At 44.1% G+C, this 16,928-nt stretch overlaps 1 protein-coding gene across 1 annotated transcript in view; it reads left to right on the top strand.

Moving 5' to 3' along the window:
• Positions 1–16,928, top strand: part of cemip2 (cell migration inducing hyaluronidase 2) — a 103,119-nt gene that overhangs the window by 10,982 nt on the left and 75,209 nt on the right. Inside the window, exons 2-4 of the mRNA XM_060906735.1 lie at positions 3,019–3,346; positions 4,762–4,902; positions 4,989–5,556. Coding sequence (XP_060762718.1) covers positions 3,040–3,346; positions 4,762–4,902; positions 4,989–5,556 — 1,016 coding nt within the window. The 5' untranslated portion in view covers positions 3,019–3,039. The remainder of the gene's footprint in view (positions 1–3,018; positions 3,347–4,761; positions 4,903–4,988; positions 5,557–16,928) is intronic.

Raw genomic sequence — 16,928 nt, 5'->3', positions numbered from 1 at the left:
GAATCATAGTATCGTATCTATATTTCTGATAAAATTTTAGGTATGATACCGTGTATAACTCTCCTACTTATTGCTCATTTCATAGGGGGACGGGGGGGATTGCTGGTACGTGCCGCGCGGGAGCGTCTGCCCAAATTTTTTGGGCCGAGATGAGCTTATAGTTTTTGATTTTAAAAAAAATTTCCAATTTGTAATGCCTATTGTACATGCCTGTTCTTTAATTCAAACTTACCATCTTGATCTTCAAATTGACCATATGGTATCTGTATTACATTCCACAACATCCTGTCCAGATAAAACCTCGTTATTACACACAGCAGTTGAAAGGGAAGTGATGAGTGATGTTGAATGTTGCCCGCTTAATATGCAAGACCTCCTGCTACCATGATAACATCAGAAGAAAGCTTAAGAGAATTATATGATAGAACTTTTTTCTGGTTTGCATTTCATTGTAAAGGATTAGAGTATTCAAAGACATGAATAGTAAAAATGCAGAAATATAATACTGTAGAGCTCGTTTATATTAAAAGGTTCATTAATTTTTTTTTTTTTAAATCATCAAATGTGAATTGATTAAAAACAGGTCTCTTGTACCATATTAATCATTTTCACCTGGTAGTCCACCAGGAAGGGGAATTTATTTCCAAATACATCGCAACTTTTTGCTGATAAAATTAATGGTTTGGGATAAAAAAAAAAAAAGCCCAAAATCATTAGTTCCCTGCCCCTGGGCCCCGCTGGGTGCCTGCAGCGCCCAAACCCCCGTCTTTTTTCAGACTTTTTAAATATTTTTCATTCTCATCCCTGGTTATTTGCATCGTACTGTATACGTAAAGACCTTAACTCTGAAAACACATCGTCTCACAATGTGAATCGGCGTCAGTGAGAAACTAACTCGCTGACGATATCTAATCCTGATCCGATACCGATGGTCTGTTAGTATCAATATTCTAGTATCGCAATATTATCTGGTCTGTCTTTAACATTTAATGTAATAAATCCGTCTGCAAAAAAGTCGCGTCTAACTGGTCCTCTGATCCCTGATGGGCGTTTGTCTGTAAGAATGAATCATGACATTGGCCTGTCCTCACAAACATGAATCATATTCCAGAGTAATTCCCAATAGCGCTAGTGTGGGTTGTTGAAGGCGTTTGCGTTCTCTGCGTCTGGTGGAAAGTTTCCTGACCTGCATTAACTCCTGATAATGTCATGCTTTCTGAATGGGACCTAATCGGATCCAGATGATCTGATTGGATAATTAGCTGCAGCTGACCTGTGACCAATCAGCTCAGCGTTTATCCTCCGTTTACCCCCAGCTGCTGTTTCTACACCATGAGGTGTGTGTCATCGGGCTGCACAACGTCTCGCTTGTTAATTGTTGTTGAAACAAAAGCATGTTGTTGCGTTGTGTGTGTTACTGTTACGTCAGCGTTCGCATTCAGGCCTGGAATTTTCAGCTCCGTTGTGACCCATTAGATTTGATTTTCTTGTCCGGATCACACCGATCCAATTTGTTCACATACGCTTTTAAACTGGACACAGATCAGCTGTGTAAACGCGCAGAGCAGGGTCCGCGTGTGAAGAATGATCCGACTGTAATCGCTGTGAAAGTGCAGACAGTCTCGCATCCTGGATGTCCAGGACTTGGACAGTGATGAGCGTAAATATGACGCATTTTAATGACCTGTAGCTGCTACATGGATGTGACCCTTCATTTTGAAAATGTAGGTGGTTTCAGGGCAGAGTGCTGTTCACAGTATGGGTCAGATCGAAACCCACATGTCAAGGCTGAACAGTCGGATTGGGGGGGGGGGGGGGGAGAGCAATCATGCAAACATAGCCTTGGAGTGTGTTCATCTAGGATTGAGGGGGTGGTCTGTCTCTGTCTCTCCCCCTCTCTGTCTCTGTCCCTCTCTCTTTCCTTCCCCCTCTCTGTCTCCCTCCCTGTCTCTCTCTCTCTGTTTTGACTTAAAGGATAAGGCAACTTTTGTACAGTGTGTGTAATAGGAGAAAAACATATACGTAATCAATTCCGTTAATTATTTCCATCATATATCGAACATGAAAAAATATTTTTAACTTTGAAATCATGAATCGACACAGAGGAGCCGAAGTTGGAGGAGTCAGCCGTTTTGAGATTGTGGACAACTATAAACCAATCAGAATCTTTCGTTAATGCGCCTCCCTCTGATCTGTGATGTCACTGGGCCCATGAAAACAGTGTTTACAGACAGATCACTGTGATGACAGTAAGGAGTCCCGGCGGGTGGCTTGTATTAGATTCGTTTATATCCCGACCTTGTCAGCTGTCAGATTTATGTTCATGGACCCGGTAAGCTGGTAAATAATATTTATTTATTTTTTTCTTTACCAAATTCTAACAGAAAACGAGAGCGCCCGAAAGGGAAAACCGAGCCGAGCCGCTTCGCGCATGCGCAGTAGGCTTGGTAGGACAAATCCAAATAGGAGTCATTCAGGATTCAGCCATGTTTTTGCTCCGTGTTTTTACTCGACCAAAGTTATACAGTATTATGAGCTTTAAGTTGCATAAATAAAACCATTTGGTGAAACTTTGAAGAAGCGATTGTACTGGTTTTTTACCTTATTACCATGAAGCACTGAAGAGTTCTTTTCAGTGGTGGGCCGCATGACGTCACGCAGTAGATCAATATGGCGGAACGCATCTTCGCTGAGCTCAGCGCAAGCCCATATTATTAAAAGTTAAAAGATACTGTTATGCGGTCTGTTCTTTCTCTATAAATTCCATGATCGGTTACTTTATATATTTGTCTGTCTATTTGTGGTGATTTTGTACAAAAGTTGCCTTTTCCTTTAACGTGTGCCAGGAGTTTGTGTAAATACCTTGAAAATGTAAAAGCAGCCTGAAGTTGGGAGTGGTTTAGTTACAGGTACTGGTATATAACTGGATGTCCTGACTTGAATATGGAAACTGTACATGATCTAAAATGGACTGGTTTGTTTATTGGTTTTATTTCCCCTTCCCCTCTCGTCCTGTAGAAAGTGCCAGCCAGCTGCGCCATGCAGGGGAACAGAAGCCCCAGCCACCTTCCCCAATTAACGACTCCGTCCAATGGATCAGCGCCTTACGCTATGACTCGGGTTGTGCCTGTGAGATCTCCGCCCCCTCTCAAAGCCCCTCCTCCACCACCAGCACGTCCAAAACCGTTGGCTCCGCCTCCAGCACGACCGCCTGGTGTTCGCCTCCCAGAGGTCCACGACCGGAGGCAAATGAAAAACACATGCATCTGCACTGGAGTCTCCTTGGGCATGTTCTTCCTCACACTCATCCTCGTCCTCAGTCTGAGTCCCAGCCAAGTCTTCGATGGTGAGCCACCACTGTAGTACTGGATTTACTAGAATGTCAAAATAATAAACCGCACTCAGGACTCATGATGATCCAACATGCTGTCAGTTTTCTAGCTGCTTTTATCTAAACGTCTAGCATTCAGATCCATTATTCAGTACTTTCTAAACACCTTTGGCTGCAATCCCAGCTTTGAGTCTTCTTGGGTAAGTCTCTACAAACTTGGCACAACTAGATTTTCTGCCAATCTTCTCAAGGCCAATCAGATTCGATGGGGAGCATGTGTGAACTTCAGGTCTTCAGAGAAGTCCTTTGGGCTTTGGCTGGACTCCTCAAGGACATTCAGAGACCTGAAGCTACTCTAGCATTGCGCTGCCCGTATTCTTTGGGTCATCGTTGTGCTGAAAGTTAGACCTTCGCCTCAGGTTGAGGTCGTGTGCACTCTTGAGCAGGCATTCAAGAACCTGTCTTCATGGTTTTTTTTTTCCCCCCCAATTTTGATCAATCTGCCAGACCTTGCTGCTGAGAAACAGCCCCACAGCATGATGCTGCCACCACCATGCTTCACCATAGGGACGGTATTAGCCAGGTGTTAAGCAGCACTTTTTTTTTTTTTTTTTGTGAGACATATAGTTCAACTCAGAGTTCAGCTTTTGTCTCCTTTAAGTGACGGTGCTTTTTACTCAGGAGTGGGCTCTGTTTAGCCATTCTGCCATGAAGACCTGATTGATGGAGTAATCGTGAGATGGTTGGTGACGTATTAAAGCAAAATGTAACTTCTTAATAATAATTCTCATGTGCGAAACAGATTCTTGGTGAGCAGGAATCAAGAATTTATATCCAAATGGAAACATGCGCTCTGAGATGCATGTAACCATGTAGCACACGGCATATAAAATAAAAGTATTGTGATTTAGTGCACCTTTTTTTTTTTTTCCCTCCTCTAAGCAATCAGAACTTAAGGAGGTTTATTTTTGACTTAAAATCAGGGAATGATTGTTTAATACAGCACATTGTTTCTCATGCATTTGGGAAATGTGCATTAATTTTGAAAAACAAAAAAAAGAAAATCGCCACCAAATTACTCTGTATAACTCCACATGCATGTTTCTCAGTAAGCAGCCTTTCTGCAGGTTTTAGCTCCATAAACACTCCGTAATCTACGTCTAAATCCAACTGACGGAGCAGGACAGATCCTGTTTCCACACAGCATGAGGGACGTTTGATCCACTGAACATTTGAAACGCTCTCCTCCTAATAAAGTCCCGTCCTGTTCTAAGGACGCGTTGAGCACTTTGCGCTGTAAAGCCCTTGTCTGAGAGAGGACTTGTTTCTGAGTTGCTCAAGTTTTCATTCAAACGCAGTTTACTCTGGACAGGCTTCTGAACCAATAATGTGTTGTAATAAGCATGAACTGTTTGTTCTGTGTGATGAAGAGAACTGTCCTGACCACAACCTGACGCTGAGAAACTGGAACCCAGGACAAAACCCCAAAAAAGCTATGATGGTGCATAATGGACAATGGCTCAAACTGACCGCATCAGCCGTGCTCCACTCCCTCACCATCCAATCAGGAGGTAAGGCGTGATCGTGTGACTGTGGAGACTTTTTTTCATTTTCAGCTACTTTTCCTGCCTGCCGAATAATTGTGGTGTCTTCACAGGGATGGTCGTGTTTGCTGACAATGAGGACGGTTCAAACAACATCACTCTACGGACAAATTTCATTTTAATTGAAGAAGGAGGTGCCCTTCACATCGGTGCCCCAAAGTGTCGCTATCGTTCCCGTGCCACGATCACGCTGGTGGGCCGCTCGGACGATGCCTCCGTTTCTCCCGTGCCCGGTTTCGGACGCAAGTTTGTGGGCGTGCGTCCCGGTGGCACTCTGGAGCTTCACGGCATAGAGCGGCCATCCTGGACTCTACTGACACGCACTGTGCCTGCCACAGGCCTGGCAGCGGGCACCTACACCTTCCAGAAGAACTTCAGCCGGGGGATCAACCTTCGTGTGGTGGACCAGGACACGGGCGCATTGCTCAGCGCCGAGCGCTTCGACACGTACGACTCGCAGAACGACAGCAGGAAGCTGACCCAGATGCTGCAGTCGTTGCCCCACGGACGCATCGTCGCTCTCGCAGTGGGAGATTCGGCTGCCAAGAACCTCCTGGACGAGACCAAGAGGACTATCCAGGACCTTCTGGGCAGCAACTACGTTCATGAGCTCAAATACAGGTACGGGTCTCATAAAGCGCCAAAGTATTATCGTGAAACTAAAGTAAACATGAGTGTGAGCAATGGAAGTGCAGGGTTTTTTCTAGAAAAATTTAGTATGAGGGCGCTCACCATGGCGAGGGAGCGAAGCGGGGGGGGGATGGTGCCGGTTGTCCCCCCCCCGCCGTGCAAAGCCTTTGAAAAATGCTCCAATGGGACATTCTGAGGCTATCTGAGAGGGAAATTGTAACAAATTGTCTGTCAACATTGAAAAAGGAAGTAAGGCCAAAAAAAAAAGTGTGTTTCCGGTAACATGAAATACTAAAATAAGGTCGGTAGGTAGGAAAGGGTTTTTTTTTTTAATTTTGTTCGAAAAAATTAACACAAGTAAACCTCTTACAAAATAGTATTTTGGCACAGAATCCTTTATACCACACATCATAAAATAAGTGTTTTAAATCTTTAAACGAATAAAAAAAAAATATCGCGAGAGTTCGAGTTATGATCTACGGAAGCGATATTTCATGATATTTTCATGTAATAACGTGAAAACACCATCAAGAAATAACGTGAAAATAACGTCCTAGGCTACTTCCATTAAAAGCAGACGGCCTGGCCTAGCCTACTGTAGAACTTGGGTCGAGCAAAAACACGGAGCAAAGACATGGCTGAATCCTGAATGACTCCTGTTTGTATAAATAGGGGACTACATAGGCGGCAAGATGTAGTGTTTTTCCCTGCCATGGAAGTACACTTGTATACTGAAAAGGAAGCAATTTGCATTACAGCCTTGAATGAGGATTCAAAATGGCGGCTCGGCTCAGTTTATGGAGGAGGGCTGATAGAAGTGGCGAAACATTTTACTTTTTACCGTTTCTTTCACAACTTGAATGCGTTGAAACAAAAAATTATGACAAACTAACGCCGCTTACACTAAAATATCGAGGGAAATTTGTAATAAAAACTTTACGGTCGGCAATTTCGACACGGAAATTCTCGATCGGTCGGGTTACCGGAAACACCCTTTTTTAAAAATTTTTTTTATTTGGCCTAATCTTCTTCTGCCCCGGACAGTAGGGCTGTGCCGATAGACGATGCCATCGTCCATCGACGATGGTAGTCATCCATCACGATGGAGAACCACCATCGTGATACCGCGCCCCCTCCTGTCATAATCATGCATATACGGTATCATCTGGGCCTATTTAACCTAAAAAGTTAGTTTTTTGTTAGTTTAGTTTGTTAGTTTTGTTTAATATATAAATATATTATATAACATATAATTATATATAAATACATAATTATATAAATCATTATAAAGTAATATCCTATTACCGCTTGTTCACGTAGGCTATGGTGCAGGGACGTGCTAGTGAACATAACATGTGGTTACACAAATACAGTATGCTACTAATAATAAATTTTGACTTCATTTTTTAGCCTACACTATACTTTTAATGTAAAATTTGTCATGTTGTTCAAACAAATAGCCACTATTAACGACTTCAGTCGGGAAATATTGCACCTTATCAAACGGCAGTGAAGCGCAGACTTCGGCAGAAGTCAAATAACTTTAATCTGGTAAATAGGCCCACTTTCAGACACAGAATGGTCCACTCTAAGCCATAATGTCAAACCAAATGGAAGAATGAAGGTGATTCTGACAAATGTAAAGACAGTAAAAAAAAAAAAATTAAATCATGATTTTAAAAGCTGGTGCAATAATTCAAACACTAATAAATTGGAAAAATTAGCGCGTTCAAGTGCGCACTAAAGGCCGAAACGCATCTTCAATTGATATGGTGTAAATAAACAATGAGTAATAGCTTAAGTGTAGTTTCTTCTCATAGTTTGAATACTAGTCTTTCATTGTTAGAGCAGATTAATATCTTGCCGTGATCAGTGAGTGCTCGGGGAGGTTCATTTCCACCTGCGCTTTGCGCAGCTCATTTCTCTGAAGCCAGCTGTGCGCAAACGCAGTGTTGACTGCTCGGCAAACTCCAAACGCTCGGTCTGTACTGGCCCTCTGTTGCGCAAGCGAGTTGGTTATGGCCAGGTTCAAATTGTGCCCAAAACAACTTAACCACGGCCATTTCAATTGCCTGATGGCTGCGACAATATTCGCCCCGTTGTTATGCAGGCGATCTTTTTCTCCTCTATTTTCCATTCGGCAAGTGTCTCGCGCAATGCGTCTTCTAAATTGTCCGCTGAATGTGTCTCTGGCATGAAACTCGTCTGCAGGCATTTGGACTGCATTGCCCACTCTTGGTCCACATAATATACGGTAGCTGACATGTAGGGCATCATGTTGCAGCTGGACCACATATCCGTTATCAAGGCCAAATATTCCACATCACCTAGTGCTTTTTTTTCTTTACGTGCCAAAGCCTCGGATGAGTATCTAATACTTTTAATAATAATAATATATTTAATAATGTGGTATTAAAATCCCCCCACCCCCCACCCACGATATGATCGTCCATCACGATGTTTGCACTGTAAACATCGTCGATGCCAATTAAGGGGACATCGCACAGCCCTACCGGACAGTCTTTGGCTTTCTTCCGTTTCGTGCCGCGGGACGACATCTTTAAATGCCCAAGTGTCAACAAAAACAACTCGCGAACTACTTCTGTCAAAAGCTCCCGTGCCGGTGGGTGAAAGGTCATTCAGTCTCGAAATCTCGCGCTACAAGTCAGCTGACCTTGTATGTAACCCATGTCAAATCTCGCGAGAGCAGCCGCGACAAGTAAACAACTAAACATGGCGCCTCAGTCTGGAAAACGCCAATTCGGATTGTTTTTGCACCGTCTGGCGGTGTATCTACTATGATTGGAATATTTTTGGAGCAATTATAACGTATTTGATGATCAGACACATTGTCACGTAGTGTTGCTGGGATGTTTTCACGGAGTCGGTAAGGGGGCGCACGCCGAGAGTAAGAGGGCGCAGCGCCCCTGTTCCCCCGTTTAGACGAAAGCCTGGAAGTGTGGAGTTTCCCAAAGGTCCTGGGAGTTTAAGGCGTTAAAAGGGTTCAGTTATAAAGAGCTAACAATCGTAACGTTAATGATTTAATGCTAAAGATGTTGAATACAGGTCTGATACTGGGCCGAAACGCCTGGCTAGATCAGATTTGATGTGTTTTGCTTCTTGATATCTCCAGATCCCCCCCCCCCCCCCCCCCATTACACGATCATATCAAAGACACAGAGCGCCGACACGAGATGTCATGGTCTTATAAGAGGTCTTTGTCTTCTAGGCAAAAGGCTTCCTCTGATGTCTTGAGTGTTATTATAGTGACGTAGCTGTTATTAATCTGCTGAAAACACTGGCAGAGGAAATGAAACTGTTTTGTTTGATAGCTGTGGGCGAAGCTGGACATGGACAGTGTCTCATTGTTCCATTACCAGGCGCTTCATTCGATTCGGTCCTGACTCCGCTCTCGCTGCGAATCGTTCCAGGTTAGGGCGTCATTTCACCAGACCAGAAGCACACTGCTCCAAAATCCACAAAAACAGCAGTAATCTTGTTTCCCTTGAATAAAATGACACGTCAGCCACCTGACACGTGAATCTCGCATAAATCTCCGAATGCACTTTACACGGCTCCCTGACAGCCGTTCCATCATCTGTCATTTTATTTAATACAAAATGGAACAATGTGGTGTGGTTTTTTTTTTTTAATTAACTTTTTGTTCAAACAAACTACATTTCATGCACAGTGTATTGGAGAGATAATGCCAGCCATATTGAGCTCTACTTAAAGTACAGGGACACGTCAAGACCTCCAGTGTGGAACCAATTGAGGTATTGGCCACATCTGCACTGCACTGAGCGGCTAACAGGTCTTGGTTTCTCTGCAGCAGTAAACTGAACTCCATCCTGGAATCCTCTTTTGGAAAAAAAACATGGAAGAAAACGGGTCCAGTAACCTTTACCATGTTTCCTCTATCTGTATTTGTACAGGAAAGCACTGCTGGAAGTTTAGGCAGGCGTGGGTACAGGATGTGTGCTGAAAAATCAGCTGACTTGTGTTGTTTTTTTGGTGTAAGAAGTCTGAACAAAACACACAGCCTCTAATGCCCTAGCAGTCAGGACAAGCTGAAAGGGCAACACACACACACACCGGTAGTGTGGAGTGGCATTAGGAAGTCTCTCACACACTTGCACCCATTGAGCTCCAAACTGCTAACACACACCCCACCACAACACGCACGCTTTTTTTTTTTTCCTTTCTCCCCCCCATAAGCTCTCTCTCTTACTTGCGCTCTCACTCACTCGCATGCACTCGCCCCTCTATGTTTCTCTCTCATATGCGCTCTCTCATTCACTCACATGCACTTGCGCGGGCTCTCACTCTTTCTCTATAAATATTTGCTCTCTCTTGCACTCATGCTCTCGCTCTCGTATATGAATGTGTGTGTTCTCTCATATATTCTCGCTCACGTTCCCTCACTCACATGAGCACGCTCTCTCTCTCTCTCTCTCTCTCTCTCTCTCACACACACATGCCGCCCCCCCCCATTGATCTCAGCATTCCTGACATGACGGCGCTTTTCAAGACAAGGCATTGAACCCTCACCAGTGCCCCCCTCACACAAAATGAAACATCTGGCACCATAATGTGCAAACTTGCATAATGCGTAGGCCGAGTTCCCTCCTCTCTACAGTTGGCACCACACGCACTTCCTGATACCTCCGCGCATGCTGGGGGTGTGTGTGTGTGAGTCATGAATACTCTGACATCAGGCAGCTTTCTGGTCAGAGAACTTAGATCAGAGTCTTAATGTGACATTAAAAAAAAAAAAAAAGACCACTGTGGTTGTGGTTGTTATTACTGGAGCTGTTTTCAATTGACTTTCAGGAAGCCCAGCGTAGAAACGTCAAGTCTTCACATTCAGAGGGTAACAAGATGATGTGCCTGCAGTTCTTCATTCTGATACACGTATTATATTTCATCAGCAAGCACAATAGTAAAAGACGCCTACATGGACATTTTGACCACACTCCTAATCGAGCTGAACCCGGCCCGCAGGCCTACTGTGATGCGGTAGACTGTTAAGGCACGGAGTTGGAGAACTTGGTTCAGAATCACATATGGCCCTTTTCCACTACCCTACTTCAGCTCACTTCAGCCTGACACGGCTCGCGTTTCGACTACCTCAGGGCAGCACGACTCAGCTCGCTTCAGCCCTGCTCGGCACCCAAAACTCGCACGGTTTTGGAGTGGGGCTGAAGCGAGCCAAACCGAGCTGAGTGGGGCTAGGGGCGTGAGGAGACACTCCCCTGTGCACTGATTGGTGAGGAGGAGTGTCCTCACATGCCCACACACGCCCCGCGAGCACGCTGGGATCTGTAAACACCGTAAACCCGGAAGAAGAAGAATTACGAGAATTTCTGAAGCCTTATGCGCCTCACCTCATCTATACGCTCTTGCCAGTATCTGTTGGCGTTGTCGGTGACAACAAGCCACAGCACCAAGACCAGCAGCACTAACGACTCCATGTTTATTGTTTACTATCCGGGTCGTGAGACTACCGCTTAAAAGATCACTGATGTCACCGTTTGCGCCGCCTAACAACATCACGTGATGTCCACCCACTTTCGGTAACTCCACCCAATGTGTCCACCCACTTCCAGCCAGCACGGTTCAGCGCGGTCGTAGTCGAAATGCAACTCCAACAGCCCCGCTCAGCTCGACTCAGCCCAACTCAGCACGGCACGGCTCAGCCCGACTCAGCCGCGTTGGTAGTGGAAAAGCGGCATTACATTATAGCAGCTGTAAACAGTCATTCCTTCTCCAGTGTCTCTTTTTAATGAGATGAAAAAACAAAAACGCAGCTTGTTACAGACAAACTTGTAAAGCGTAGCTTCCTCTTCCTCGATCCTGAAGACTTTCCTGTCACTAAAAAGCTTTTGTGAAATGTGTAACATGATAAAAACTGGGATAAATTGCTATGTAGGCACTGCGGTAAGAAAATGAATGTGACTAGAACAAAGCAAAATGGATGACAAGCTCCGGGTTTATGCTTGCACGTTGGCGTTTTTATTAATTTTCTTTTTATATTTGTGTGGGAATAACACTGACCCTGCTGTAATCTGATTAGAGAAACAATAAGCCTTTTAACAGTCCCGTCCCCACCTCCCCGGGTTGGTTTTGTGTGACTCGCATGTTGGAACTTGGCACTGTTTGTCGTCATGTGCCAGAAACCAACGCCCCCGTCTCACCAATCCATCTGAACTCGCTACACCCAGGTGGCTCGTCTTTTCATCCAACAGGAAATAGCTGTCATTGCTTGCACTTTGCGACTTTGATGGGAAAAGGACAAATCCTTCCCTTTCTGTTCACTTTTCCTGATATTCGGAATATATCTTGACCTCTTTCCATCACCCGGGGGGAGGGGGTTGCTGTGATTGTCAGAGGAAGGGTGTTCACTTTTTTATTTCTTTGGCAGTCATTTTGCATTCAAGGTCAACTTTTGTGTACCACAAGCGTACGAGTGGTTCGAGTTTGTCCATCTTTTAGGGGATTTTTCTTTGGCACTAAATTGTTTTGAGATGAAGAAGGATTGCAAATGAGATGTTTTTTTTTTTTTTGTTTTTTTTTTTACATTTTCAAAAGCACTCATATTTTTATCGACGTCTCTTAACTGGACTTTTAGAAGCTGCCACTTACGGAAACAGAAATAAAGTGTGGCTAAGAATTAACACGAGCTGAAAGTTGCAGGAGTATTACCGTAATAGCTGAAGCTAAATAAAGCTTAACTAGCCTGTAAAACTCTCACTCCAGGGACAGGTTTTCCATTAAAGCCAAACAAAACCCAAAAATTGGTCGAGGTTATTGCATTTATTTATTTTTCCTTCCCTTCTTAATGTGTGTGCAGTTCTGTTCAACACTATCTTTTAGATGTCATTAAGGTTTTGGTTGGCTGGTGTGTGTGTGTATGTATATATATATATGAGTGATTCCACGCTTATGGGTACTGAAATGGGGACATGAACTTATTTTTAAAAATTCACTTAAAACCATTTCTTTTTTTACCATCAGGTCACAAAACATGTAATCTTTAATGAATGATATGTTAAAAGATAACTTTAATTTTCTGAGATGTAATAAAAACATATTTATATGCCAAAGTCAGAACGTAACAGAAGTGTTGTGGACATATATATTCTCAATTTTAACAATGTAGAATTACTTTTTGAAACATAGGAAGGTGATGTTTTAGCAAATATAATTAATAAACGTGTAGGAGAATAAACATACACATTCTTTCAATAAGATTAACATGGTATATAGCTAGATTGTAATTAATTTGTAACAGACGCGAGATGGACAATCGTAACAGAAGTAATGGAACAGACATCATTTTGGAACTCGTAGGCTTGACTTTGGCATATAAATATGTTTTTATTACATCTCAGAAAATTAAAGTTATCTTTTAACATATCATTCATTAAAGATTACATGTTTTGTGACCTGATGGTAAAAAAAGAAATGGTTTTAGGTGAATAAGTTCATGTCCCCATTTCAGTACCCATAAGCGTGGAATCACTCATTTTTTTTTTTGAAGATGTTTTTCTGTTCCTTTCTTTACTAGACCGAGTGCTCTAACGATGACTGGTACAACTGCCACGTTTTTTTTATTTTTCAATTTCTACTTGGAGATCTTTTGTATTTAGAAATCTTTTCAAGCTCTTTCACACCAACGTTATCAGAAGGCACTGCCATATCAGTACGGTTCTATCCTTGAACTTGTTCATGATAATGTCAGGTCTGTTGGCTTTGAGAGTTCTGTTTGGGTGACTGGTTGTTTGTTTATACCACTCCTGTTCATATGATGCTCCAAAATGTTGGCAGGTTTTTGAGTGCAAATACTGACCGATTTTATCATGTCTTGTTTCATATTCCATTGGTGTTAGTATTGGACATTTAGAAACGATCCGGTCAATAGTTTCATCACGTGGCAAGCCCACTCCTCGGGTTGGTGGTGTAGTGGTTGGCGCTGTAGTTTCACAGCAGGAAGGTTCTGGGTTCGAGCCCAGCGGCCAACGAGGGCCTTTCTGTGCGGAGTTTGCATGTTCTCCCCGTGTCTGCGTGGGTTTCCTCTGGGCGCTCCAGTTTCCCCCACAGTCCAAAGACATGCAGTTAACTTAACTGGCGGCTCTACATTGCCCACAGGTAGTATGGTGGCTGCCAGCGATGCCTTTGCAGGGCTCGACGTTAAGGATTGCCCGGGGTAAGTGAAACATGCATTCGGGTAAGTGGGATATGCCCCTGACACACCTGACCGGGCAAGTTAGAATGAGCATATATTAGGAACTAGCACTAGTCTGGCTAACGCGACTTCAAAGCTCTGCGAGCATTTGGTCTGGCAAAGATATATTAAGCCCAACCGTTTCCCAAAGGCGTGGTTGACCCGCCTCCCTGAAATGCCTGTTTGCTACTGGTCGAAGCCAGAAAAGGCTGTGACGAAGCTTAAACCAATCACATCACTCTTTCCTCTGACGTATGTGACGCGACGGAAACTGCTTGAGTAACAGGAAGAAGATAAATACCTCCAGGGCTGCTCTTTGCTCCGTTTTCAATGAGAACTTCCCGTTGAATGCTTTCAATACAGCATCTACCGCTGTGTCAAAGGCTTGCCGCTGCTCCATGTTCGTAATGTTTCTAGTGAATGAAGCGCTTCCGGCATAGATTCTGTAAACAATCTATTGCCGCTTTTCCACTACAAACGCGGCTGAGTCGGGCTGAGCCGTGCCGTGCTGAGTCGGGCTGAGCGGGGCTGTTGGAGTTGCATTTCGACTACAACCGCGCTGAACCGTGCTGGCTGGAAGTGGGTGGACACATTGGGTGGAGTTAGCGAAAGTGGGTGGACGTCAGGTGATGTCGTTAAGCAGCGCAAACAGTGACATCAGTGAGCTTTTAAGCGGTAGTCTCACGACCCGAATAGTAAACAATAAACATGGAGGACATGGAGTCGTTAGTGTTGCTGGTCTTGGTGCTGTGGCTTGTTGTCACCGACAATGCAGACAGATACTGGCAAGAGCGTATAGATGAGGCGAGGCGCATAAGGCTTCAGAAATTCTCGTAATTCGTAATTCTTCTCCTTCCGGGTTTACGGTGTTTACAGATCCCAGCGCGCTCGCGGGGCGTGTGTGGGCATGTGAGGACACTCCTCCTCACCAATCAGTGCACAGGGGAGTGTCTGCTCACGCCCCCAGCCTCACTCGGCACGGCTTGGCTCGCTTCAGCCCCACTCCAAAACGGTGCGAGTTTTAGGGGCTAAGCAGGGCTGAAACGAGCTGAGTCGTTCTGGTTTTTGGTAGTCGAAACGCGAGCCGTGTCGGGCTGAAGCGAGCTGAAGCGAGCTGAAAAAGGGTAGTGGAAAAGGGCCATATGGCTTCCAGTCGCAGTTCTACTACGTCACTGCCTTGAACATGCCTCTACCCAGGGCCGTTGGAGATGCTCAAAGTTGATTGGCTCCCGATTTTTCGGGAGCTTGGAAGAGCTAGAGATAGCTTGCCTTGCCAGACTAAGCTCGCAACAGGCCCCCGTGTTGCGTCACACTTAGGATGGGCAGGCCCAGGCTCAACTAGCACCACAAAAATTAGGCTTTTTGATCTTTTATTTCAGTTCCTATAAGCGTCCCTCACTACGTATCCGCCATTATGTCTTGGCTGTTGTCTTAGTCTCGGTTAGGGATGGCGAAAACTAAAAAAAAATCTTGACTGACCACCGAGCCTCATTAGCCGGTTAAAGTCGGTTAACCTATGAGTTTAAACAGGGATGCAAACGGCGCGCCTTTTAGTGGATGCCGCCTTTTCACGGCTGAATCGTGCAGGTCCGATTTATTTTTTTTATTTTTATTTTTTTAGGGGGGGCGTTGGAGTGTCTGAATAATTTCATCAGAGTAAATTCTGTATGCTCAAAGGAAAGCAATCGGATCTGCACGATTCAGCTGTGAAAAAGTCGGCATCTGCGCCTTTAGTTTGTGTGGAGAGATGTGATCTGCAATAACATGCATTGTTGGCTACAGACCGAAACATACTTTCAGAATGCACTGGCCAAGGCAGGACTAAACTCCATGTGCCTTCTAATAATAATTAAAAAAAAAACAGAATAGTAATTTGTAAGCTAAAAAGCCTGTCTACACTTTTATTCTTTTGCCGAGTGGCAGCTGTGTTCAACTGGGGCGGGACATGACTGAATGGGTGTTTCTGATTTGTTAGCTGTCTTTAACTGGGGCGGGAGGGCGGGACATGACTGAATGGGTGTTTCTGATTTGTTAGCTGTCTTTAACTGGGGCGGGAGGGCGGGACATGACTGAATGGGTGTTTCTGATTCGTCAGCTGTCGTCCTTATACCGCATGGCACGCCCCAAGCGTCTACAACACAGAATTCCAAGTCCTCCGCTCCAAAATCGGCAGCTTCAAAACGATTGATTTTTTTTTTTAACCGACAACCAAAAAAAATTTAACCGGTTGACGATGATTCGGTCAACCACTGGTCAAACGGGCATCGGTTAACATCCCTAGTCTCGGTTTCATTTACTGCTTTGCAAGTTATTTTATAAACCCCCGCTGTTGTAGTATGGGACGTATACTGTTTATTGACCCCTTGCGCATGACGTCACGCATCACGTCATAATTACAGCTGGGGTCAGACAGACACAGTCTTTCATGCAAGCAAGGCTTAATCCGTCTTCAATATGGTTAATTTTTGCGCTGTTTTTGCTTGTTCAAACAGAGAAATAGCTGAAAAGCATTACCGTCTCCCCGCTATCAAGAAAAATGTTAACAAATAGAAGCAAATGCTTCAAAAACAACGAGGAAGTGAGCGGTTAAAGAATACAAAGAGAGGAGCTCAGCCTGAAAACTCCAGAGAAATTCATGATTGTATTTAAAATGTATTTTACAAACAAAGTCGGAAGTGAGGATGGAAGAGTTTGCTTAAGAATCTCGTTTTATTTTTTTTCTGCGCGCATTCGAGTCGGCTCCTTCAGGAAAGTTTTTGATTTTCTTCCAGGTGAAGCCTGGAAGTCCAGGTGAAGCCGCTTCCTTATTCGACACAGAAAACTCAGATTGGTTTCAAACAACTCGGGCATAAAAAACTCAACGAGGGGTGACGTGTGATAAATCCTGAAAGAACAGCTTAAGAGCAGAGAGCTGGAGCTTTGTTTCTGTTATCAGAGGAACATAGTCCTGTGCAAAGTATTTAGATATCTTTTTTTTTTTGTTATAATCCTCCACCTCTAGGTTAAAAAAACAAAACAAAAAAAACCCTGCACTGCGTCATGACAGACTGGCTGCACGGATTCAGTTACAGGTTGCCAGGTCTGTATAAAACACCACAACCTACATTCTAAACAATAATTTTAAACTCGAACATTA

Source organism: Neoarius graeffei, chromosome 24 (genome assembly GCF_027579695.1).
Source record: "Neoarius graeffei isolate fNeoGra1 chromosome 24, fNeoGra1.pri, whole genome shotgun sequence".
Taxonomy (NCBI): domain Eukaryota; kingdom Metazoa; phylum Chordata; class Actinopteri; order Siluriformes; family Ariidae; genus Neoarius; species Neoarius graeffei.
Note: the sequence above shows the minus strand (reverse complement) of the source record. Positions and strands in the feature narration are given on the sequence as shown.